The sequence below is a fragment of the Culicoides brevitarsis genome, chromosome 2 (genome assembly GCF_036172545.1).
Source record: "Culicoides brevitarsis isolate CSIRO-B50_1 chromosome 2, AGI_CSIRO_Cbre_v1, whole genome shotgun sequence".
NCBI lineage: Eukaryota > Metazoa > Arthropoda > Insecta > Diptera > Ceratopogonidae > Culicoides > Culicoides brevitarsis.
The window spans coordinates 27,264,104-27,290,863 of record NC_087086.1 but is presented as its reverse complement, the minus strand read 5'-3'; the positions used below and the strand labels follow the sequence as shown (position 1 = coordinate 27,290,863).

Here is a 26,760-nt window from a genome sequence, read left to right as displayed (position 1 = left end):
AACTTAATATCCGGTTCATCACTTTCATTCGTCTCAAACTAGATTTTCTTTTTTTCAATCGTTTTTATTGCGAAAAATATGGTAAAATGTCCTTTTTGTTGAAGATTATCATGTATTTAAGAGATAAATCATCGTTAGGTTTGTAGAGTTAAACAAGAACTTTAATTCAATACTTAGCCCTCGACTGTGATTCATTTTTCGTTCGTTCAAATTTAATTAAGGAAGCAGTTAAAAGAGTAGTTTCGAGTGTTTTTAATAGAAATTTAAAGTTTAGTTTTGATTAATTTTGAAATATTGATATGTTTAATTCTTATCTTGCTTTTTAATTTTAGATACTTTTTAGAACAGGACAAAAGACTGAAAAACTGAAACTTCAATATTTTAAATTTTGCTATCTATTAAGAGAATATTGATCAATTCTTTTTAATTTTCTGATATTAAAATAGGTAAGTTTTTATAAAATCTCATAAAATTTATTAAATCCCAAAAAAAACTACTAAAATCCTCGACATTGGATTAACTTTAAACTACTAAAGAACCTTCAAAGATTCCAACTTAAAATCTAAGTCTCCAAACAGAAAATTAGACTGCCCTGAGTGTTAGTTGATCTCATAAAAAAAAAATTTCCATAAATGAGTTTGAACAGAAAATATGATAAACTACACTAAAGTTTTTTTTGTGAGTTGTTTTGCTATTAAAGCAGCTAATAATATCACCTGAGCATGCTATGATATTTTATCATAGTGATCAATATGTCTTCGGACCGCGGTGATGCCTCCTCAAACCTAACCTTACCTAAAGCAGCTCGATATTTTAGCCCAACAGCATCCACTAATTAGAGATACCTTTCAAGAATAAGAGAATATAATTCAGGACAACATTTTTGCTCTTAAGAAAATTTTTACCTTCACGGGTTTCATAGATATGAAGGTTTATTTGAAACGAATTTCGATTTTCATACGAAAATCGCCATTTTTGACAAAACACTAAATATCTCTGAAACCCGTGAAGATAAAAATTTTCTTAGTAGCGAAACAAAAATGTATAAGCTAAAAAATTTTCCGGATAAAACTAATATTTTTCATAGGAGCCCAATTTTGAGAGATTTGTATGAAAAGAAGCCTTTTGCAAAAAACTTAGGATCGCTACTGTATAAGCATTCGCATAGGATATATTCTGATATTTCTTCTCCTTTAAAGCCAACTATGCAAGCAGCTGATCCTCTGATTCTCTTTTTGTTCAGATTTACATGACCAATTCAAAAGCAACGATCACTCTGATTTGTTTGATATTCATATTAAGTACTTAACTCTATAGTTCTTCTTGGAGATTTGGGAAAAATTGCACTTTTTGTAGTGTGTATTATAATTCCAAAACATGGTTTTTCTAATAAATATGTATTGTCGTATCCTTTTCCTCCTAATAGATCTGCTTTTTCCGCTAGATCCTTGAGTCTCAAATTCTAAATTTATTTCAAGCTTTTGTTAACACATTATTTAATTGCAAAAACCTCAGATATAAAGACAGTTGATAATTTTCCTCTTGTTAATACTTACTCTCAATTTATCCTTAAAAAATCCTGCAGCGGTTTGTTTTTAAACCAGTCATTTAATTTTTATCATAAAAAGAACTTTTAATTTTTTAACTCCATTTTATTCTAAACATTACGTGTGTGTGTTGTGAGTGTTATAAATAAATAATCATCAATTGAATAAAAATAAAAATTAAATTACTGGAATTTCCGATAAAAACGCCTTAAAATTTATAAAATTATATGGTGGACACATAAACTTATTCGTAAAATGATCATCATTATTTTTTTTCGTTTTTTTTTGTCAATAAATTAAATAAAATTAGCATGCTCCTTACTTTAAAATATTCCGTCGCGTTTATCACTTTTCTCATCATAATTTTTTCATCATCATCATAACTTTGATTAAAATTTTAGAAGGAAAATTATTTAGCATTTTTTTTTTTTTTCTCTAACAATAAATCAATCAGCGGCAACATTTTTTTCAGTACAAATAGTTCTGAACGGGTTCTTCGGGACGTCCACAGGGTCCAATGTGTTGCATTTGCACCATTTTTCGGGATCTACAGCTTTCCATCGAGAAGAAGCAGTCATTTAAGTAGGTTTTGCCGTCAGTTCCGCACACCGGATCGTATTCTTGAGGACAGATTTTGGCACAGCCTGTATTGGAGTTTAATGATAAAAATTTAAAGAAATTATAAAAAATTAAGGGATTTACCTCTGAACATAAAAGCAGCCAAGCATCGTTTCATGGGCACCACAAACATGTGTTTGCCGCAATTTTCCTTCCTCATTTGGCACTCGGATTTGTAGAGTTTATTGTCGGAGCCACACACGTAATTTGTTGGTTCATTTTCGCAATCGGCATAGCAATGAGCTGTTGTGACGCAATTCTTGGGCGACACTGAGACAACTCGTGATCCGCAAGTCTTTTGTCGCATCTCACAGATATTTTTGTAAACATTTCCATCACTACCACAAATTGGACCTTGTTCTGCTTCTTCTTGGTTGCAAGCATTGCAGTCTGTGAAGTCATTTTGCTTTATTTTTGTACAAGCACCCACGTGAGCCATTTGAACGCCGCGTCTAAATTAAAAATTCATAAAATTCAAAAAAACTGAAGAAAAATTTAACAAAAAAAAAACTTACAAGCAAGTAGCGTGATTCAATTCACATTCATTAGCATAGGTTCGAGCATCAGTACCACAAATTTCGTCAGCTTGAGCGGCAGAGAAGTATTGCGCGTATTTACTTTGGAACTTGTTACAAGACGGTAAGACTTTGCAGCGTTTAAGTTTCGATTTGCAACGATCCATGTTGACTTGTTGCACTTGTTTGCGTTGGCCACAGTTCAACATCCTTAACTCACAAAGAGATGTGTAAATATTTCCATCACTGCCGCAAATGTAGTCTGGTGTGTTTTGAGAAGGGCATTCTGTTGGGCAGGAATCTGCAGCGGAATTTCCGATATTTTGGGTACGTTCATTTTGGGACATGCAGAAGGAAATTGGAACTTCAAAGACGTGTTTGCCACAGTTCGAGGAACGCATTTTGCAGGCGCTGGCATAGAGACGACCATCGGATCCGCATGTAGGACGAGCAACTCTCCAGCAGGATTCACGGCAGTTACGAGTGCTTTGGCAATGTTTGCGGCTTGTACGAACCTAGAATAGAGGGAAAGGTAAGTAATGATTTTTTTTAATTTTAGTGATTTTCAGCAACAAGAGTCAAATGGAGAAGAAAAAGTAACTAAAAGGACTCATAGATAAAGAGTATTATATAAGACATAGACTGAGGCCGTTCAAATAGTTTATATCGTTTAAATTTGTTTTTCCAAAATTAAGTATCCCACGAGCGTCTATACGAATTCGATATACGAATATGGAGAGCATGGTCCATGAAATAGAATTACTTGACGTGAAGCAAAGAGTCTATTTTAATGCGCTAAAACTAAAAGACATAGCAAAAAATGGTCTGCTCCTGGAATACTTGACAGAAAAATTGACAACTGTGGGAGAATCACAATCTTAAGGACTTCGAAGAAAAAGCTATTTTAGATGTGTGCCCTTCCCCAAAATTTTTGGCTAGCTACGGTATCAGAAACCGATATTGATATTGCTGTAAATGAGAAATTGAATTGTATAGCTGAAGAATTTAGATAAAGAAGCAAAATGTACAGAGGCTGAATATTGAGCAATTGAGAGCATTGAGCAACGCTATGCAGATTCTAATTAAACTGAGGACAAATCTGACAATTCCTCTTGTTCAAGACCGACACGACCACGACACAAGAAGAAGGTCCATACTACAAATACCGTTGTCTCGAACAAACTACTCGCGAAATAGTGTTTTTCATGAAGGGATAAACTTCTTTAACAGCCACCCTTCTGAACTACGACGAACCGATAACCTTCTTCTTTTCAAGTCAAAACTCAAACAAATATTGACAACGATCTGAGTATTAATTTAAGTTAATTTTAAACTTAACTACATTGTTAAATTTAAATAAGGATATCTTTCACCGATAAGAGCAATAGTTGAAGTGGCGAATTAAAAAAAGTTAAAGGCAGCTTTTAAGACTTGTTAGAAGTAGAGTAAAATTATTCGTATTCCAATTTATGAAAGAAATATCTGATATTTCGATGGCAATGAATAATGAAAACAATAAACATGATAAAGGATATTAACACTGAAAATTCCCTTGAAGGACCAAATTGCGGATCTTTTGACGAATCATTAGGAATCCAAAAAGGTCTTACAATTTAGTAAAATATTACTCAGTTGAGTCGGGTTTAGAAATCTTAAGGGGCTGTGCCTTATGCCTTTGAAGTCATATTTCATTACGATCCTTGCCTTGTTATATCTTATCTAAAAGAACAAGAAAATAAAAAATACTCACCACTCCTTGTCCGCATGTCATCAACTTCATCAAGCACGTCGAATTATAAACATTTCCATCGGATGCGCACACAGGTCCATCTTGCGGTGCACTATTACAATCCACCGGGCAAGATTCCCGAATGGCACTAACATTTGTGCACGATCCAACATGCGCCAATGTCACGGCCGAAGTACCAACGCGACATGCCTGTACTCGTAACATGCAACGATTCAAGTACGTACGACCATCACTACCGCACACGAGATCTTTATCCGTGGGACATTTGTGGGCACAATTTGAGCCCTTTGACCGTTCACATCCCTCCCTATCCTCCTTAATTGCATTAACACTATTTTTGGTACATGTTTTGCGCTTCATTTCGCAAAGACTAGGATAAATCAAGCCATCGGTGCCGCAAACGGGCTCTTGTGGCGTGCTATTTGGCGGACACGTTCTCGGGCAATTTGTGGAAATCGCTCTATTTGATCTGCTTGCACTTGCACTGTTGTTGTTCGTATTGTCGCCAGCCACGGATTCTGCAATGAGAGAAGAAAAAAAGGAATTTCATAATTAACTCTCTTGATTAGATATCGTCACGTACGAAGATTTTCTCTCGTCATCATAATAAAATTGCGCGCGACAGTAAAATGCATGATATTCTAGATATTTCATTCAATTTTAATTACTTTCACGTTCAAAAATGCAGCTTAATGTCTCTCTTTGCGAAATTGAAAGTGAATTTGATCAAATTATAGTCGCGGAGTTGGAGTTGAGTGAAAAACGTGGTAATTCCATCAGATATGTGAAATATTTTAATAGCATGAGGCGCTTTCCAACGCTTTTAATCTTCTTGCGCACAACTGTACAAAAAGTACCTCGCATCATCTCACATGATCATAATGCACTTTTGTTGTTTCGCTGCTACTCACGACCGTTATTAATGTCATTTCAGCGCAAAAATATTTGAACGTCTGGCCATATTAAGATCCAACTTTCTCTCTATCTCTCTCTGCGTTACGAAAATTTTTTCAATTGTCCACGGCTATAAATATTCCTCGGCGCAAATAGAGTTATTAAAAATTTATTTCACATGTCATAAAAATTCTTCCAAGAGAAAAAGTTTTTTTTTCTAATTTTAATACGATTAACGTATTTATTTTGCATGTGCCCGGCAATAAATTTATCTGTGAGAAGCAATCAATAAAGCAATGACAAAGCTGTCACTTTTACTTTTCATTGCGCACCACTCGCTTTTTTTTGCGCTTGCTTTGCGTATTTGTTTAGTTTGTTACACATATGAGATCAAAATCAAACCTGCTTCTTGAATATTATTTTATTAGTCCCTGCGGCAACTCGCCATAAGTTATAGTAATAATATTTAATCATCCGCTAGTCGAGTTCGTACTGCGTGCGTGGAGTTTGACAAGATAAACTTGATAAAAAAATTTTCACTTATTTTTTTTTTCTTCTCAACATTTCTTCTTCTCCATACGCATAACTCTTGTAATTTACGTATGTTTTATATATTTAATGACCATAAAAATGATAAAAATTAAAATCAAAGAAGAAAAAAAGTCTTTCTGTTCATTAAATGATTTTATTTTAATTGAGTTAATAAATAATTATTATTTGTTGCCATTCGCTGTTTGCAGCTTGAGGCTTTTAATCACAGCATGATTTTACACTCTTTTTTTCTGCAAATCTATTTATTTGTAAGCAGTTTTACTGTCATTTGTCTAGCGAATGTGCGAGAGAAAGATGATAAATGTTCGAATGCACGTCGTTCGTTTGCAATAATTGATATGAAAATCGGTTCGGATTAAATCAAATAGTTAACAGCAAAGTAAGTAATTTATACATAAGTAAGAGATAAGTTGTAGATGAAGATGATGGATGTGCAATTAGAGACAGTTAGCAACCATTAAGTGATAAAGTTGTGAGATGGAAAATTTCTTCGGCATTGACGAGCGGTTGATGGAGTCATTGATCGGTGGCGGTAAGTTGTGAAGAAGATATTTAAGAAACGATGAAGATCGGAAGAACGGAATGGATTTTAGCGATTTTTGGTAAGTTTTAAATTTTAATCTAAGGAACTGAGAAGATCACTTCTTCAAAATCAAATACTGAAGTTGTTTTGTTAAAAACGATAAAACTTGGATGGCCCAATCGCTGGTGAATTTTTGTTCTTTTTTCGTATCTTTATATGTTTTATCTTATGACGACTGTAATGGAAAATACTTCACCAACCTTGGCCAAGAAGGATAACAAGTCGAGATGCCAAAAATTTCAACCTAATTTTTTTATTTTATTTGAAAAGATGGATTTTTTATGCTGAAGATCTTGCATCGATGGCTTTTTCACCCTGTATGTACATATGAGAATTTGCCAAATTACTGGATTTGCAAATTATGCTTTGAAAATAGAATTTAAAAAAATTATTAAGAGCCTAAAATTGATCAAAAAACCAAACTGCAATTAGAATGAATTTTGTCGACGAATAACTGCCAGATAACTGCATTTAAGTCATAAAAGCAAACCTTTTAAGAAATTCACAAATTTATACGAATTACTTCGAACGACCTCCAAATGCGTTCAACGATTAACAAAAATCACACATTTCATCATCATCACTATCGAGATGCCATCGACAAGAGAAACAATACTAACGGAGACCTCCCTCGAGACGCCCCCCATGTCATGTTAAAAGCCTTGTTAACATCATTTTCAAGATTAAATCAAATCATCATGTTCATAAATATTTTCGATTCCCGCATAACATTACTCAATATTTTCTTTCTTCGCATTTTTTTTTTCTTCTTCTTCTTCTGAATTTTCCATAAAAACCAACAAACACGCATCGCATCGCCAACAACATTGTACGCAAAATTATGAGGTGTAACAAATTATTTTAATAGGAAATTGATCGCCTGCATTCACGTATCATCATCAGATCAGCAAGATCTGCCAGCTAGAGGAGGAGGAGAACATGGGACGACGTAGAGATAATTGTAGTTGTTTTACACTCTGTTTTCATGTCTTCTTGAAAGGAACAGAAAAAAGCAAAGAAATGGTAAGAAAGAAAAGAACGCATGTATCATAATTAAGTCAACAGATCTCTTTGGATGGAACGTGAGTGTGTGTAATTTAATTGTGTAAGTACAAAACAACTCATCTTCGCTTTTTCTTCCTCTTTCTTCTTGTCTTGTGTCTTTTCTTTCTCGTTAAACAAACAAAAAAACATACATTCATTACACAGCAATTGAACAACAACAACAACAGTGAAATGATAATTGATTTAAGTGGATGGAGGTAAATAACTAGGCTACCAACGATTTATTTATCGTTTAATTGTTTTAAGCATTCTTTTTTGCTGTTATGATTGTTTTTAGTGACGGAACGTGTAGCAAGTAGAGAAGTTTTTAATGATTTTTGACAGTTAAATTGCGGTAAACAAAAAAATGGACATCTGTCGTGAAATTGTCAAAAGTGACAGTGATGGATTCACTTTTGACATTTGTAGATCAATTGTGCGTGCAGCTTTTTTGTATTGTTTTAAAGAAATTGCAAGCTTAAACTTGACCTACAATGAAGGTGAATTCGTGGAATTTGAAGAACGGAAGTGGGTAAGCTATTCAAACTTGATTGTTAAACAACTTTTTAGAATCACAAAGGTAAGTTTTTTTTCTCATTATATGATTTTAAAAATTTAAGGAGTTGAGACAATAGGTCTTCAGACCGCGGTGATGCATCCTTAAACCTAACCTAACCTCCAACCATACAACTTGCACAGGAATCAGTTGCTCAGTCTGCCACAATATCGAACTGCAAATAGCCAGAACTCGTTTTTTTATAAGGGAGCGAATGAGTTCAACAAGATGAGTGCTGCGATTGAGTTGTCAAGTGACTTGCGTGTTGCCAAAGACCAAATCAAGGAGTACGTCAAATGCCAGTATCCGCTAAGATAAAGTCGCGATATCACTTCCTCAGTAAACGCCGAGGAATAGGTTTTACCTTTTTACCTGTCATCTTTAGAAGAGGCCCTCAAAATTCACTCAGCCTTCACAGAAGGGTTTCTAAAGGACCTTAGAAAATTCTAAGCAAGATTGAAGTCAGAATTTTTTTCATGATTTCGAGTCTCGAACCGATGACTTGACGGTTAACACTGATACGGTCTGATATGCTAATCACTGAACTAAGCCGACTCATTTGATTCAAAGATTTAAGTATTCATGGGTATGGCTTTTTGAAGCTTAGTTGTTGGCTTAGATCAAAAGAATAGATAGAATTGAAAAGGATACAATTCTAACGATTACAATAGATCTTCAGACTGCGGTGATACATCCTCAAACATAACCTAAAATCTAAATTGATTTGAAGAATGATCTATAAAAAATTTGAAATTCTTGTTCGAATATTGATAAAAATTTTTAAACAGAAAAATAGATTTTAAAAAGAGTAAACCACACTTCCGTTGTTCGATTCGATCAAAAGCAAAATGAAAGCAGCATCTTTTCATCATCAACAAGGAATTCTGGAAATTTCACGCTGTTGCCCATAATTCACGCGCGCAATATTCGAGATATTTTGTTCCGATTAAATTGTTCATGAAACATACGGATAATTTCTCTCCAATTTCGAAAGAAAGCATTTTTTCCCATAATTCCCGCGCGCGCGTTTGAACGAAAAAAAAAATAATGGATTCAATGTCAAAATATATATTTAAGTCGAAATAGTTAAACGAAAACAATGTAAAACAAATAATAATAATAAAAATGATAAATGCACGATAAAGAGAGAAGTTTTGCCTGTGTGTCATGAGACAAATATAAAGAAATATTTTAACAACAACATCACTTTCTATCAAATGAGCATCGCAAACGCGCGGCATCAGCAGCTGTAACGCAACTTAGCAGCAGCAGCAGCAGCGGTGTCGTTGCCGTTTTAGTTAGTAAGTATTATTATTATTATGTGTCTCTTTCGGTGTTGTTCAATTTGTAGCTTTTTACAACCAACTTTCTTTTTGATTTCTTGTTGGATTGCTCTCGTACTTACTTACAAAAAAAAAAACGATATGACGAAAAAAATAATAAGTGTGTGTCGCAGCCAAGAAAACAACAAATAATAATAAATAATACCACAAATTGCACACACAAAAAAAACGTAATGCTCATCTCTCAGGTTGGAGTGTAACGAGCAAGCAAGGGAACAGCAATTCAACAAGTTTACCTGAAAATGTACTCTCACGCAGCGAAACAACGACAACGACGACGACAACAAACGACATGTTGGCTGCCTATTTAAAGATAATTGAATGCAAATGAATATCAATTGCTTTTGGTTGAGAGTGCTGCGAGACGACATGACGACGTTATATACTTTTACTTCGTAGTACCTACTATCACTTTTCAATAGTTCCATGCATGCGAACAGCCTCCAATTTTACCAATTTATCGTGTAATGACTTTTATTTTTGCGTTTTGCACTTGAATTGCGTTGCACATAGCCAGTCTACACAGAAAGGTACTGACGAGAATCCGAAGATGATGATATTTTGAAATATATATTTGTGGTATTACTGAATGACTATTATTATCGTTATTATTGACGTTTGAATGATAAATGAGATGGTAAGTGGGCTCGCAATGATAACTTTTACTTTCGTTTACTTGGCGATGATTCGAACGATGATGTGATGTTAAAGGTTGCGGGAGAGAGATGATATTTATGATGATTGCTGTTGACATGAGAAATTTGATCTCGAAAGTTAATTAGGCAACGAACAATAACAACTGTGGAAAAAGGGTTGTTGAACTAAGCTATTTAGTAAAAATGAGGTAAAGTACTTCAAAATTTGTAATTTTTTGAATTTTAAGTAAGTCTAAAGAGTGTAAGTATATTTTTAAGAAGATTGATGCTACATTTATATTTTTTTCTAAATTTGTTATTTTTCAGGTGAAGACTTTTGAAAGGTCAAAATTTCAATTAATTCAAACCAAGCAATAAATATAAAGATTTTTTTAAGGACCCAAGCTAAAGAAAAAGTTCGTACGAGAAAATTGTGAATTAAATATTAACTAAAACTGTAATTTCTAGCTGAGGAATCAATAAGGTGATAAATTAACTCTTAATTCACAAATTTCTCGTACAAAATTGAAATTTATCACATTACCGGATTTCATTGTTTCATCGAAAATAAATATGGCATGCTTTGTTTTGATGATTTTAGGTTAGTTAGCCCTAAAGTGGTAGAGAAAACCCTAAATTCGAAAATTCTGGAATGAGTTGCAGTGTTTTTATGCACTTTTAGTTTGGTTCGGTATGCCAAAGAGGTACTTGAAATCCCCTAAAAATTCTCAAAAGCTCATCAAAAAAATTTTAATCGATTTTTCGATTAATTTAGCCCTAAGTAACACAAAACCATCAAAAATGTTATGCCGTATATTTTTCGACGAAAGGATGAAATCAGTGTACTTAGTACTTAGTACCTATGAACTAAAAAAATTTCAAATAAGTTCATCTATGGAGTTTGACTATTTGAAAATTAGTAGTAAGCGTTGAAAGGAATATAGTTAAATTTCTTCTGCTAATGAAAATTTAATTTAAAAAATAAATTTAAGCACTTTTAATAAGTTATTAACTCCATTCTAAATTCAAAAACCAAGCTAAACATTTTGTCTAACGAATTTATTAAAATGAGCCTACAAAGAACACTTATTAAAATGCAGCTGAGAAATCGCAACAAAATCTCGGAAAAAATATTCTGGAAGATGACATAATTGAAATTAATGATGAAAATTCAAACAAAGGAGATGATACCTTCATTGAAGAATCGCTTAGAATTTAGAAAATTGCAAAATTTTTTCGATTACTTTATTTGCAAAATGAAAAAACAAAACCATAAAAATGACGTTTATGCCATAACTTTTCGATGAATTGATGAAATTGGGTGATGAGTTTTGGAACTTCCCCTCGGACCCGGTAATTAGTACCTATGAACCAACAAAATTTTTCAAATGAGCTTTAAATTAGTTCATCTTTCGAGTTTTACTATTTAAAATCAAAAATGATTAAAATAACTTGAAAAGTTATTCCATTTACAAAAGTTTTAAATGAAATTATGTTGCAAAATTTAAATTGGTTTTTTCGATTAAAAATTTAAATACAAAAAAATCCAATTAAAGGAATAATCTCAAATAAAAAAAACCAGAAATCTCATCAATTCAAAAAAATTTAAAAGAAACGATTTCTCATCCTTCAATTCATTAAAATCTGATGATAACTTAAAAATAATCAAAAATTTCATCATCATACCAAAACCAAATTGAATTTGAATGCAACACAATGGCAACAAGACTCATCATCAAGTTCATTTATTATTAATATTTTTTTCTGATTTTGCAACAAAATTGTCGAACAAACAAACAAAAAAATGTTGTCAATTAATCAAATGAAACGCAAGTTCCCGAAGAGTGAAGGAGGAGGAAGATGTAATGAATACAATGAATGACAGCCAACAAAAAAATCAACAAAAACTAATGTGATATGCCATAATAAACATGAGAAGCACAATAATAATAACAAAGGTCATTAACACTCTTTTTTTGTTTTTTTTTTGCTTCTTACACCACATTATTACTGTTAAATTAAATATACAACTGTCGATTCAGTCTTTGCATCGACAACATCGACGATCATGACTGACCAACAAAGTGTGTTTTCACAGTTAAATTTTTGCACACTTCGTCACCTCGTCGCACGGAAAATTTACGTTTTTGATGAGGAGCGTTAATTGTTTTAATGGATGTCGAATATGGGACACCAACCAGTTGTTCTAGTTACTTTCCAGTAAAAATGAATTCTTCAAATTAAATGAAGTCAAGTGCTTTAGACAACATATTTTTTATATTACAACTCAAGTATATCACATCATTAGCGGAATTTCTTGCGCATATACAAACGTAAATACAATTCGTTTGAAAGGATGTCTGAAGAGGTACTTAAACTTTCATACAAACAATTTTTATATATTTTATAATAACATAACGTTATTGTACGAGAATTAACAGAAAAATAACATCAAAATGAACAGTTATTAACGTATATCATTTCTCATCAAAAAGACAGTCATTGACCATCATTAGTGGATTTTTTATTATTATTATTTCACAACTGACAAAATTTTTCGTCTGGTTTTTTATGACTTTATCGGTGAGTTTTGTTTTTTTTTTCGCGATTTATAGAGTTGAACAAGATATACTGATGCTAATTGATTAAAATAAATTACGCGCGTGAAAAGAATTAAGAATGACGTTTAAATTAAAATTCTTCAAGTTTTTTCATTAATCAGTGAGATACGAGGTGCAGATATGAATCTGCAGCGATTTGCGACGAAAAGGCATAAAATTAATCAAAGACTGAAAAAATAAATTAAATTTCAAGTTTTGAAATTAAAATAATGACAATTTGAAGAATTTATGACTTTTTTTTAATGCGGAAATATTTTTAAAAAATTTTTATTAAAATATTGGAAATTAAGTAGATTAAAATTATTTTTTTTTTAGATAGAATTTATTAAATAAAATTAAAAGTTTTTTTTTAATAAATATATTTTTTTTCTATTAAAAATTTAAATTGCGATGAAAACGCATAAAATTTATCGAATACTGAAAAAAAATTAATTCAAGTTTTGAAATTAAAAATTGACACTTTGAAGAATTTATGATCGCGGAAATATTATTTTTTTTATTAAAATATTGGAAATTCATTAGATTAAAAATAAAAAAATGATCATTAAAAAGTGAATTTATTAAAAAAAAAAAAAAAATTAAAAGCTTTTAAAAAAGTAGGCGTTGAAAGGAATATAGTTAAATTTTTTTTGCTAATGAAAATTTAATTTAAAAAATAAATTTAAGCACTTTTAATAAGTTATTAACTCCATTCTAAATTCAAAAAACAAAGCGTAACATTTTGTCTAACGAATTTATTAAAATGAGCCTACAAAGAACATTTATTAAAATGCAGCTGAGAAATCGCAACAAATAATTGAATATGAAATAATTGAAATTAATTATGAAAATTCAAACAAAGGAGATAAAATAAAATAAATAAAAAATAAAAGAATTTTTTCATTTAAAAGTTTTGTTTAGAAAAAAAATATTTTTTTTAATTAATTTTTAAAAAATTCTAAAAAGGACATTCCTTGAGTGGAGACGCCTTGTATTTTTATTTATAGGTCACGACTCCCGATCTACAATTAATCCGTTCTACGATGAACTTCCTGTTACTTCACTCACTCACGCATGCCGTTAATTCTCTTCTGTTTTTTGTTCAGTCAGTCAAGTGCAAGTCATTATCGCAACAAAACAACACAAAAAAAAAACGTTCGCATTATGAATGCGAGATCAGCGATGATTTAATGCGCTTTAATTTTATTTACGTCTTGCATATTCTCATTCTACACAACAACGCACCACAAACAAACAAATAAATAAAAAAAGAAGAAAAAAACTTGTTCAGATCATTTAACGTATTTTTTTTCTTCATCTCCGATAGCAGCAGATAGACAATCTGCGTTAACTCTCCTCTCTATCGACGAATCACCTCCGTGTGTAACGTTGCGATATACTATAGCATAATATTTTATTTAAATAATCGCATACATAATTTTTACTGTGCTTATCCGTTCATTGATCTTTTTCTTTGGTTTTTATCATCATAATCATCGCACTCTCGCCTTATATGCGAGCCATGCATGCACACCGACCGACACCGTAATAGTTATCATAATCTCGTTCATGCTGCTGCCTTGCCTTTGCTACGTACGATTTTTGTTACACTTTTTTTTTCTTTCTTTTTTCATTACTATTTGTCGTCTCTGCTCCGTCGTCGTCGTTTCGTGCCTACGATAAATTTTATTCCAATTTCCTTTGAATGGTATTCACATTTCACACAGACAAACGGAGAAAAAACTTCTTTTTTGGCATAGTTTCAATAAAATTCAAACTAGATTTTTTTTTCTTTCTTTGTAGCTTCGTATTTCATTGAAAAAAAAAGATAAATAAAAAAATGGCAAAAGCAAATCTTTACTCACCGATTGCATTCACATGATTTATGTGAAGTAGAAGATACGGAAGAATCAATAAAAATCCGATTTTCCACATGATTGCACAGATTTCGTAACTATTTTTGTGTGTGTGTGTGTTGAAGAAATGCGAATAAAAAAAGTAAAATAATTTAATTAAATTTTTAGTTCGTTAAAAAATTCTAAATAAAAGATGAAAAGAAGGAAATTTGAATAATGAAAGCAGCAATCAACACATTTTTGTTCTGTTCTGTAAATAAAGATTGGAATCAATTCATCAATTAATTGAATTTTTTCATCGTTTGCTTGTGTAAATTGATTTAATTGAATAAAAAATTGTGTTCTATTGTTTGACTTATTATTGCACATAGGTCAAGTTATTGCATTCAATTAAGAGATTTTTTTTCACTGTTCTTGCATTTTTTATTTTTGAGTCATTTTATTCTAAAAATCCAAAGTTTTATTTATTTTTTTGTTCAATTAAAAATAATTAAAGTTTTTTTTAAATATTTTTTTAATTAAAAATTTTTAAATTTTTTTAATTAAAATTTTTTAAATTTTTTTAATTAAAAATTTTAAATTTTTTTAACTAAAAATTTTGAATTTTTTCAATTAAAAATAATTTAATTTTTTTTTAATTAAAATTTTAAAAATTTTTTTTTTTGTTTCAATGGATTTTTAGAATAATTTGCTTAATTGTTTAAGTTTTTTCACAAGCACTTAATAAAAGAAAAAGTTCTTCCGCCTTTTTTCTCTCTCACACAAGAAGATTTATTATTATTGCTTTTATTTTAATTTTCTGCAAATTGCCACAGTCCTTTACTAATAATGGATAATTTGCGTTAAAATACAGACAGTTATGCACTTCCTTGAAATATTTACGACTTTTTCTTCTCGCTGTCTGTTCTCTATGAAAATACTAAAGTACTGAGTTCGTTCTTCTTGTCAATTATATGCATTCACTTTAATGTTCTTTCGTTCTCTCTCCGGTAATTTCTTATTTTATTATATGTATAAACGTATTTTAAAGCAAAAAACAACATTCCAAAGTTGTGTGAGCAATTAGCATTAAAAAATCTACACTGAAAATGTAGACCTTCTATAAATTGACGAATTGCAGTCTAACTGTTAATGAAAAAGAAATGTGAAAGATACACGCACCGATTTTATAAATATTTTATCCACAAGTTGTTTTTACAATATTTTTTTTTTGTTAAATAAAAATAATAAGAATCTGATACACTTTTTATGAAAGAAGACGACGAACGACACGAAAAAAATTATTATGATTTTTTTTTGTTGTTTTTGTTTTAAAACAAAGTCAGAAAGTGGTACTCGCGGCTCAAAGAATGAACCAAGAATGAATTTTCATTGCCAAGGCAAGTTTATTTATAGAGAAATTTTTGTCTCTCTTTCGTTTCTTTCTCTTTCTTTTCAAACTTTAAACATTGTGCCTGTGCTTTGTACAAACACAGAGACACACATACATTATGTATGCTTTTTGCTGTGTGTAAGCAAGCCAACAACATACAATCATCATCGCAATCATCGCAGTCATCGACGGTAGCAACGTGCCGTGATAGCCAGAGATCGTCGTCGGAACTTCCCGCAAATGTTTGCTAACACAACATTAAAAGACTCAATGACCCAATGAGAGAAAGTGATGATGATCAACTAATATAATAACTAGTAATGGCGCAATAAACAAATATTATTGTTTGAACTCCATTTTAGGGCTGCAGTGTGAAAGATTGTTTTGTTTGAACAGTTTATACACACACACAAAATTTTTTGGTCAGAAATGAGCTTTCTTCCTGAAATTTATCTCTTAATATCGCGGATATGTGTGTAGTTGCATATTTGTGTACAAAACTATTGCATTCATTCATGTATTTGTGCTTACGAAGAAGAAAATTACCGGAGATGTCCTCAACGACAAAGAATCAATCGTTTTTACTATTAAAAAGACTAAATAATTGATCAATGTTTCGATTCTATTGAGTTCAAAGAAATTGTTTAACAATACTGACCTTTTTCGATTTTTCTAAAGTTTCATCCTTTTTGGTTTCATTAAATTTTCGTTAGAACAATTAATTTTAAGAATTAATGAAAAATGCTTTTTATAAAATTCAAATAAGATTAAGCGAGATTCGTTAGTAACATGGAGAATTCAGTCCTTCCGTTTTTTGAGAAGAGTAAGTAAAGAAATAATAGCTTTTGGTTAGATCTTTCACGGTAAACCCACCAATTGGCATAAAAAAGATGTTTCAGTGAAACGCAAGTTACAGTAAATTGAAGTAGAATATGCAAATTAAATCAAAAGTTATCTTCAAAAATGCCTCGGTGGGTCCATTGGTTCTTTTAAGAGACAAGTCCATTTGAGACACATGCTTGCGTAGAAAGGTTGCGTAATTGAATGAGCGTAATTGCAGTTTGCATACCAGGTGTAGCTTTTACCCTTTCATAATATCTTTTCTGTGTATTTTATTTCCCAAATCTATTAATTTTGGCACTTTTTCTTGATGCTTTTGTACTTGATCGGTTTTTGCTGGAATATCAGCTATAACTCTATTAAGAATATGTATTCACTATAATGAGAGGTTTTGTCATACTTTTAAGAAAGTCCTGATTCTCTGTGTGATCAAATATATTCTCGATGGGAATGTGGTAAGTCTTTCTATATTCTCTTATATTTTTCCTCATCTTCCCAAACTTTAACTTCGAGTGTAAAAATCGATCAGCGTAGTTAACTTATTTTTATTGGTTTCAAAAGCAGACTTATCTAAAAAACAAAATCAGAAATAAAACTGTCGTATAAAAAAACTTTAAATTACCTCTAGGCTCCCTCGGTGAATTTTCTTCTCAGTGTTTCATACAAAACTTATTCCGTCTTTCTTTTCCTCTTTTCTTCTTTCTTTCCATTGCCATATACTCTCCTCTTCTGCCTATATCCATACCCTACTACACTTCATCATCACACGATACACGTTTACTACAACGAAATCATGATTGCTGTATTAAATTATTCGCTGAATGCAGCATTTATACAGCGAATAAATATAGAAATCAAAATGATCGTGTTTTATCGGTGGAGTTTGCAAAGACGTTCGCACACTCTACGACCGAGGCACATTAACATAGTGAATCATTTCTTTCTTTCTTTCTTCGTCGTGTCTGTGCTTCGTCGTTTGTTTAGGTATAGTTCTGTAGATTTATTGCATTTAGCGACCCGCGATCGATGATCATGATGATTAAAAATGGCCTAAAAGTTCTAAAATCGGCCAAGCTTACCCTTTAATTATTTATTTATTATTGGCTTTAATATTCAGTTTCATGCTCATAAATTTCCAACATTGGACCCAATTTTTGTGATTAATTTAATTTCTTATCACAAACTCACGGTGTGTTTTATGGTCATCACGATGTTAATGTTATTTTGTTGTTTTTCTTTTCTCATAAGAATTTGTATATTTTTAACGATAATGATGATGAGCAACAACGTATAACTGCATCTGGAAGAAAAAAAAAAGAGTAAAATGAGAGTTGGAGCTGTTGGTAAAAATATAAAATAAATACTATCGATTTAAAAGTTTCTATTTGTTTATCATTATCTCCATGAACTTTTTCCAGTTGGAATCACGATTTTTTTTGCTTACCAGGTAAAATTAGTATATCGTTAGTAATCAACATGAAATTAGTAAGTGATAATAATAATAAACGAATATTATAATAATGATATTTTCTCCGTAAAAGTTTTTTTTCTTCTTTTCTAATATTAGCATTGTTATGCTGCTTTGCCATGTTGCATTGTTTCGTTGTTGTTGTCGTGCATTTGATTCCGAGAAATTTTGAAAAGGATCCAAGATTGAGGTCGTTGTTCATCATAAAACTAAAACAGAATCTCATTATTCAAATTAAAATTTTTCTTTAGTTCCGTCATAAATTAAACATTCAACACTTTTTCCTTCGTTTGATGGTGCTGAGAACGATTTCAGGGTCACCGGTTGTAGTTTGGGCTTGGGTTGATTTCAGATGTGGGAATAAAAGCCGGTAAGTATCGAGCACTATTCAATGCCTATTTTGTTAATGAATTTTCTCGGAATTTAGTTATGCTCAAATGCATTTGTTTTAATTTATAGCCATGATGGCATATTAAAAGTAAACAATTCCCTTTCTTTACTCATTATGTTGCTTTTTCTAGTGAGTTTTAGTAGAAAAAGTAACTTTTGTGATCTGTATGTCCGTAAGTCGTTAAAATTTATTTTTCAAAAAAAAAAATTGAATTTTTTCAATTTTCAAAAAATTAAAAATAAGAAATAAAATGACAAAAAATCATTTAAAAAAAATAAATAGAATTTTAAAAAAATTGTAATAAATTAAATTAAATTTAAAATAAAAATTAAATTTATGACAAAAAAACAAAACTTAAATAATTATTTCGAATTTTTTAAATTAATTTTTGTAAATTTTATAAACTTGGTCAATCCGAATTTAGTAAAATTTTAATCAATGTTAAAAATTTCAGTTTTATCAAAAAAGCGCTTACCTGCTAATTATTTCCTCCACGATAAATCTTCACAAACACTTTATTTCACTATCATTTGTTTCACTTTCATATACCACTCTTCATCTGCTTTAACCAAAACCATGAGCTCATCGCCATTCCACATTTATGGGAGACAATGATTAAGAGATGTGCAATTAAATGTCTTTCCATGCTCAAAATTAAATGATAATTACCTGAGTCGAGTAGCACACGAATGCAACACACGCAGCAGCAGCGAATCTTAAAGCTTACCTTTTCCATGTTTGCGACTCGTCAAGCGCGATAGATTTCAACCTAAACATGGCAAGAACTGACATTGTTGCTTATTTGCTCAACACTCTTTGGTGTCGTCGTCGTAGTTTTTTTTATTACTGGTAACTTGTCCAATGATGAGAAATGACAAGCCATCATGTTAAACTAAAAGAAAAAAAAATGTTATAAAAATTAAGAAACAGGAAAAGATCATGTTGAAGGACAAAAAATTAAATTAAAATAATTCTTTACAAGATCATCTTCTTCTTAAATTTTTTTTAATCATCATAACAATTATCATCAAGAAATCATACGCAATTAAGAGCCCTTGTAAAAAAATGACAGTCACTGCGATTGCAATCTGGTGCAACAAAGCACATATTAAAAAAATAAAGTGTATGAATAAATAGACTCCTTTCATTTTTTATTATTTTAATTTTTTTTAGAAGAAAAAAAGGTGCGGCAATAAATCATTATATACATACGAAAGCGAAAAAAAACTAAACTAACATTGTCGAAACGTGAATATTGTAACATTTATGAAGAAATAGGGTCATGAACGTTAAAAAATGATGTATTCTGTGATTTAATTTATTTTTTCTCTAAATATAACAACTTTAAAGACATTTGAAAAATGGGTAATCCTCTCCTGATCATGATCGACTTTTCATTTTATATTGTTGTAATGCTCATAAATTTCCTAATTTTTGTTCGTTTTTGTTCACAATTTTTTGTTCAATATTATTTTTTTTTGCAAGAACGATGTATCAAATATTGTTGTAAATGGACAAATTATGGGAGCAGCGCGTATTTAAATATTTTATGAATAAATTTTATAATCTAAAATAATATAATAATAAATTTCAAAAATGGTCTTGGTATTATTTTAAATGTTATTTTAAAAAATTACTAAAGCGCATTTTTGATGATTTTTCTAAAAAAACATTTTAATTTAATATTTTTTAATTAATATAATTTAATTAATAAAAAATAATTATTTTTAACTTAAAAAAAAATAAATTTAAAAATTTTTATAAAAAAATTATTAATTAATTTTACTAAATAATTTTAATAAATTTAATTAAATATTTATAAAAAAGTTTAAATGTAAAAAAAATTAAGAATTTTTTTAAAATTTTATTATTAATTTAATATTAATTTTTTTATTAATTAATTTAATTTAATTAATAATTTTAATTAATTTTGAATTAAAAAAAAATATTATTTGATAAAAATCAAATGAATATTTTTTTAAAAATAAATTCTCAATTTTTACGGACAGACAAAATATTATTAAACGAAAAAAAAATCGCACCAATAAATGTATCGATATATAGAAAAACTAGGTTAGAGGTGTAACGATTGCATTGCTCTTTTGTATTTTTTCATGTACGTCGCTGACTTCTTTTGTTCGATCGCAAAGAATCTTAACATTTAAACAGCCATACAGGCAACATGGAATGAACTGTATTTTTTTTTGTTGAAAAAAAAACTTATGTAACCCATAAGAAAAATATATTAACAGGTTATTTTTATACATTTTTCAATAGAAGAATAGAGAAGTTATAAATAAATAAATAGTAGTACAAGTAGTAGTAGAATAAAGGTGAATAAGAAGAAGAAGAAGCAAATTGTTGGCCGTTTATTAAATTGCTCACGTTTTTACAATCTTTTGTTCATCGGCTTTTTATAACATTTTAAATCACTTAAAACTTCACCAGGCTCGCACCTTTTGTTTATTGTGCGTCCACAAAGTGAGTCGCGCTATATAATTATGATGAATATTATTGGTAAATAATAATTCTATTGACGCCGCGTTCTTTTTTGTTTTATTTGAACATTAATAACTGATTAAGCACATTCATGACTGACAATCGCGTCGCAGCGTGAACTTGATTTCCAATCTCTTTGAACAAATATTTATTTATCGCTTTTGAAAAGTAACATAAGTAGCGCATCTGTCCAAGTAAATGTCAGGGACACTTAACCTACAAACCTGTCACCACAATAAAAATAAAAAAAAAATATTATTCATAACAATAAACGCTTATAGCGAAGTTGCACTTGAGACATATAATATATCGAAGTTGTTTGATCCATATTTGAGAAGCAATAATTGATATTTTTGTTTTAAATATTTTTTTTTAAACTGAGGATGCAATAACGACCATCACTTTATGACAAATCAATCAAATCGACGATTTAAGCTTCTTATGGACGTACACGATGATGGACTACGATGGTTTTATTGACAGCTATCGTCAAAATTGTTATTTTTTCGGATTATTGCTTGCTTCGAAAATTGAAAAAGTGACTGACGTTCACTATCAACGCATCATCATCATCATTACTTCATTATTTGAAGAGCACTTCAAGGATATTTTACTTGTTCGATTGTTGTTTTAACATGCATTGTAAGAAATTGGTGTCTCGCAATTGAAATTTCGTAAAAAAAATGTTTCTTCGCTTTTGTGTTTTTTTTTAGTAATAAAATGTTTGTAAGGCGTTAAAAAGCATAAAAAATAAATTTGAGGGAGAAAAAAACTATTAATTTGAAAACTTCAACTTACTAGAAACTTGGCTATATAACATTAAAGCTACTGCCTTCTTGTTTGATTTTTTTTTGGTAAAAGTTCCTTGATTTCTTCCATCACATTTATATCTTCATCACTTTTTTTTATTTATAATTTGCAGTAATTTTAATAAGGCTTCGTCTCCATGGTGCTCTTTTAATTTTTTCAAAGCCTTTGGTGCTCTTTTTTGCTAAATCGTCAATTTCGGCATATTGGGCACTTTTATTTTTCTCAGTAAAACTTTTTTTGGTCGCACCATGTTTTTCCTTTTTTACTCAAACTGATTTTTTTGTAATTTAATTCAAAGCCTACTACCAGTACTTCAAAAAAATTGAGATGCATAATAATATGTGACCGTATATCAAAAAAATTATGCTCTGGATAAAAAACTGCCCTTCAGATACGCACGCATAGAAGGTACAAAGCTGTTTCATCCTCCTAAGAGTCATAGTAGTTGCAAGTTGAAGACACACCTGATACAAATTTGCTCAGGTATCTAAGGATTGAAGGAAACTGATTGTATTCATCACTAGGTAGTCTTCTCCTATTAATTTGTTTTGAATGAAACTTTCTATACATTTTGCCAAAGTTCTCAAACTGCTTTAGAAGCTGTTTGGCATTGAAGTTGTATTATATTGACTTCAAGAAGATTTGATCATCGCTAATAGCTTATTTGTTTTCTCTGCATCATAAGAATATGCCTGAATTTTTTCAGATGTTTTGTATGCAAAAAAATAAAATTTGAGAATACAGTTTGATTTTTGCCTATAATTAAGTCTTTACAGTTTTACTCATAATGTTGCTGAAAATAAAAAAAAATGTATTAAAGATTGTACAGTTTTCCTTCTTAAACTTGTATCAAAGAATCTTGATTGAATAATTAAAAGACTAATTGGTAATTAATTAATGTTAATAGCTTTAAAATTCTAATATCTTACCTTTTATTAATGAAAAACGAGTATACCTCAAGAATTGTCACAATAGATTTTCATAAAGTCCAGTTTTGTTGAACTAGTTCATTAATTTCATTAGGTGTCAAAAATCATTAATCTTTTTTTAATTAGGTTCGATTCTTCAAAAGTCATCAGATTCTTCAGGTTGTCAAATTAATTAATTTTCGTCATGTTTTTCTGGTTGCGAAACACTCGTTTTTCACAACTGGAAGTTTTGCGACAAAAAGGAAGTCAAGAAACGTTCTTCTTGTCACGGAATGCTGATCGTTATCTCCTTATATATTTCTTGTTGATTTAACATTGAAAACAAAAACAAAAAACTCGTAATTGGCCCGCATAATTTACAACTCCGTAAAAATCATCTGGTTTCATCAGGTGTAAAAGACCCAAAAAAAAAAACGCGCAACCCATAAATCACACTTTTAACTGCACCAACTTGATCTAATTTTTCAAAACCAATAAATAAATGAACCATTTAGTGATTTATTGGACATTTATCTCATAGTTTTTAGTTACAAAAAACCCGAGTTAATCATCACTTCTTTGTGCTTATTTTCAGCAGATTAACATTTATTGGTCGCACATTTGAATAAATGAATGTACCACTGCCGTTTTTATGTTTCATTTTCATTTTTGGAAGAAGCCAATAATTCACCGATTTTTTTTATGTCTCTGGTCATTAAATGCTGAATTATTGTTTATATCGCGCGAGATGCGAAAATTACATAACTCACAAAGAGATAAAATAAAAATAAATAAAATTTTTACAAAGAAGCTAACGAGAGTTTCGGAGAGAGAAAGAGAGATAACGCGGGTAAAAAAGGTTAATGGTCACATGCTGTGTCAAGCAAAAAAAAAAATGTCGAAGGTGATGTTTTAATTAAAATCAACTGCGAAACAAAATGTGTGCCAATTGAGTTTTGCTTTATGACAGATTTGGGTTAAACGTGCAAAAATTTTGCGTGCCATTTTTTTCAGCGCGTACTGTCCTTTTGTTTGCGAACTTTTGTTCGATACTACCACAAAACTGCTTAAAAATACTTCAAGGAAGTGAAAAAGTTAAAAATTTTATTGATTATTGATGAGTTATTTGCATTTTTACCGTTAGCGCGATTCAGGTGAATATTAATCGACTCATCATCATTCATCCGTGATTTACTTTGAATACGGATTAACGGAGTTCATTAAAGTTTCTGAACAAGAAAATAATCTCAACCTTCTCAAAATGTGTTTTTTTTCGGTTCATGGACCAGACTAGCCGCTTGTCGATTGATTCTGAGTAAGATAAATTAATTTATTGACGGAATTATTGATGCACAGTTACTTTTGTGCTGATAGCCCTCCATCGCGAGATGTTTATTTTTAAATGACAAGGCTGAGATCGGAAATAATAACGGAATCATTTGCATACATTAACACCGAAAAGCAACAACAAGCAGGTGAATAAATCATTAATATTCGTATATCCTTCCTTCCAACATTTTTTATTTTCTTTCTTTTTACCGTTATTTATGAGTAAATTTGAATTTTTTGTTTTCGAATATGCCGAAAAAGTGGAAAAAGGTCATTCCTTGAACTCTGCTTAGGCTTTTAAATTTAAAAGTGCAAGAAATTCAATCTCCGGATATTTTTTTTTTCAAATTTATTTACATAACAATTCCTTCACGACTTTACGACGAGATAGATAGGTAAACAACAACGCAAAGTTTTCATGAAGTGATCAAATTCCAAGATCACTTAGATGTTTAAATTACGTGAAGAGTGGGCCTAGAAGCCATATACGAACGACTCGAATACAATAATATACGTTAAAGGACAAAATGTGCGAATCTATTGCTGCCAGCAAGTAACAAGCATGTAACTTTATATAAAAAAAGTTATTATTTGGAAATAAATAATAAAAAATCATGCCTATTGATGCCATCATGTTAAATAAATTTAATTGTGTTAACATTATATTTAGCGTTATGGTTTGATTTATTTGCTGCACGTCTGTAGTGTAGTTTTTTTTTATGGCGAATTTCAGATAGAAGTGGCCGTGAATGGGGCTTTTATATGGTAGTTGATGATGATGGCGTGCTAATGGAGTTGTGGAGGTGGAAGTTCATTGCAAAAGTCAGGGAATTTCCTAGATGATGATGGGTGTGGTTCGCAAATTCACGTGACGACGATTGAAGGTGTCTATGGGTTTGAGTTGAAAGTGAAATGTTTATGAAAGAATATGTGGGTTTCTAGACTTGTTTCTCTTTCTTTTGTTAAGTTGAGGTAATATTTTAAACAATCTTTTATTACGTGAATTTTTTTGAAAGTTCTTCCTATCGTTGATTTATGTTCTTTTTCGTGGTTCTTGAAAGCTTATCCGCGTGTTAGTTAGATCATTTTTTAAGCCGATACGAAAAATCTTCAAATACTTCAGGTTTTGTTGAAATTAAAGACGACAATTTGAAGTTTTGACTTGAACTAATACTTAAAGCTATCTTAATTTAAGGGACATAAGGACAATCCACAGATCAGTAGTCATTTGTCAAGATTTTCTTCAGTTTAGTTTTGAAATGGACAACATTCTCAGTTCGTCGGATATTCGCAGGGAGTTTGTTAAAGAAGTTCAAACCCTCATGGAAAATGCTATGGCACGAGTAGTTTGTTCGGGATAGCGGGATTTGGAGTCCAGATCTTATTCTTGTGTTATCGTTGTGTCGTTCTCAAACAAGGGGATTGGTTGAATAAGGATCCTTGAATTTCCTTTATCTTTTTGCTTGGTTTGGATTAACTGAAAAATCATAAAAATTAGAAAAAATGAAAACTTACCTTTCACTTTTTTAAGAACTTCCATCCCTTGATAAGATTACCTGTCAGCTTGTCAATTGAAATTTCCTCGTTTTTGTATATCTTTGGATATCAAAAGTAGTTAGAATGAAACTTTTTCTATAAATACAAAATTGAACATTTTTTACTCAACTTGGTCAGAAGCTATAGCTAGAAGTTCTAAAATAGAAATATTCCGCCAATACGCCGAAGAGGAGCTCCAAAAACGACATGGCTGAAACAGATGCAGAAAAGAAGGCAACTTTACGGGCTCACCGAAGAAGAACAAATACAAAGACAAGAACCAAGAAGAAGACTTCGTTCCTTCCAACAAAATGCTAACCTCATGAATAATACTTGATTATTATTAAATGAGAAATGAATTAACTAGTTTTAAGACGAAAAATTCAAAAGAAAGCAAAGAAGAAGAAGAAGAATTCAATTTTAATAAATTTCGATCCAATTTTAGTAAAAAAAATTTTTTTATAAATTAAAAATTAATTTAATCGTAAAATTAATATAAACTTAAAAAAAAATCATAACCAAGTACTTTGTCAAAATAGTTGCATTTCAGCATGAAATCACCCACCTTGAACTAAAACTACCTCGACAAAAAAAAATGCAGTTACTGACAGCTTCAACTACATTTTATGAAGACAAAAAAAAAACGTTTAATATCAGAGGGAATATCTCAGAGGTATTTTTTCTGGTGTTAGTTAAAATTTATATTTCTAATAGCAGCAAAAAAAAAAAATAACTTTTGAGACACCAATTCAACCAGTTGTTAGTTCAACATACACATCTAGCATTGTCTGTATCTAGCTGAACATTATGACTTTGCCAAAAGTCGCATAGAAATCGCGTGCGCTACGATGCAACACACCCGTGTCCGCATATACACGACGATGTGGTGTCGTTTCGTGTATAGACATGTTTTTTTCTTCATAGTAGAAACAACCCCTTTACATCTTTTATGTAGCGATATTTTTTTGTTGTTTACATTTTTTTTCGAATGTACATAGCTCACAAGATCGGAGACTCATATATAAAGCAGATGATGCTGGTTTCAAAGCATTAGTCTTGAATTGAACCTTAAGCGGGACTGTAATTTAAATACAAAAAATTTTAAAAACCTAAA

The 26,760-nt window shown here is 30.7% G+C and overlaps 1 protein-coding gene across 1 annotated transcript; it reads right to left on the bottom strand.

Moving 5' to 3' along the window:
* Positions 1-1,678: 1,678 nt before the first annotated feature.
* On the bottom strand, positions 1,679-15,790 carry LOC134830156 (serine protease inhibitor dipetalogastin). Its single transcript, XM_063843545.1, has 6 exons — positions 15,655-15,790; positions 14,503-14,591; positions 4,431-4,948; positions 2,681-3,195; positions 2,250-2,617; positions 1,679-2,191 (listed from the first exon to the last, which is right to left on the bottom strand). Exons 2-6 carry the CDS (start codon positions 14,570-14,572, stop codon positions 2,016-2,018), a joined length of 1,647 nt encoding a protein of 548 aa, XP_063699615.1. The 5' UTR covers positions 14,573-14,591; positions 15,655-15,790; the 3' UTR covers positions 1,679-2,015.
* Between the last annotated feature and the right edge of the window lie 10,970 nt (positions 15,791-26,760).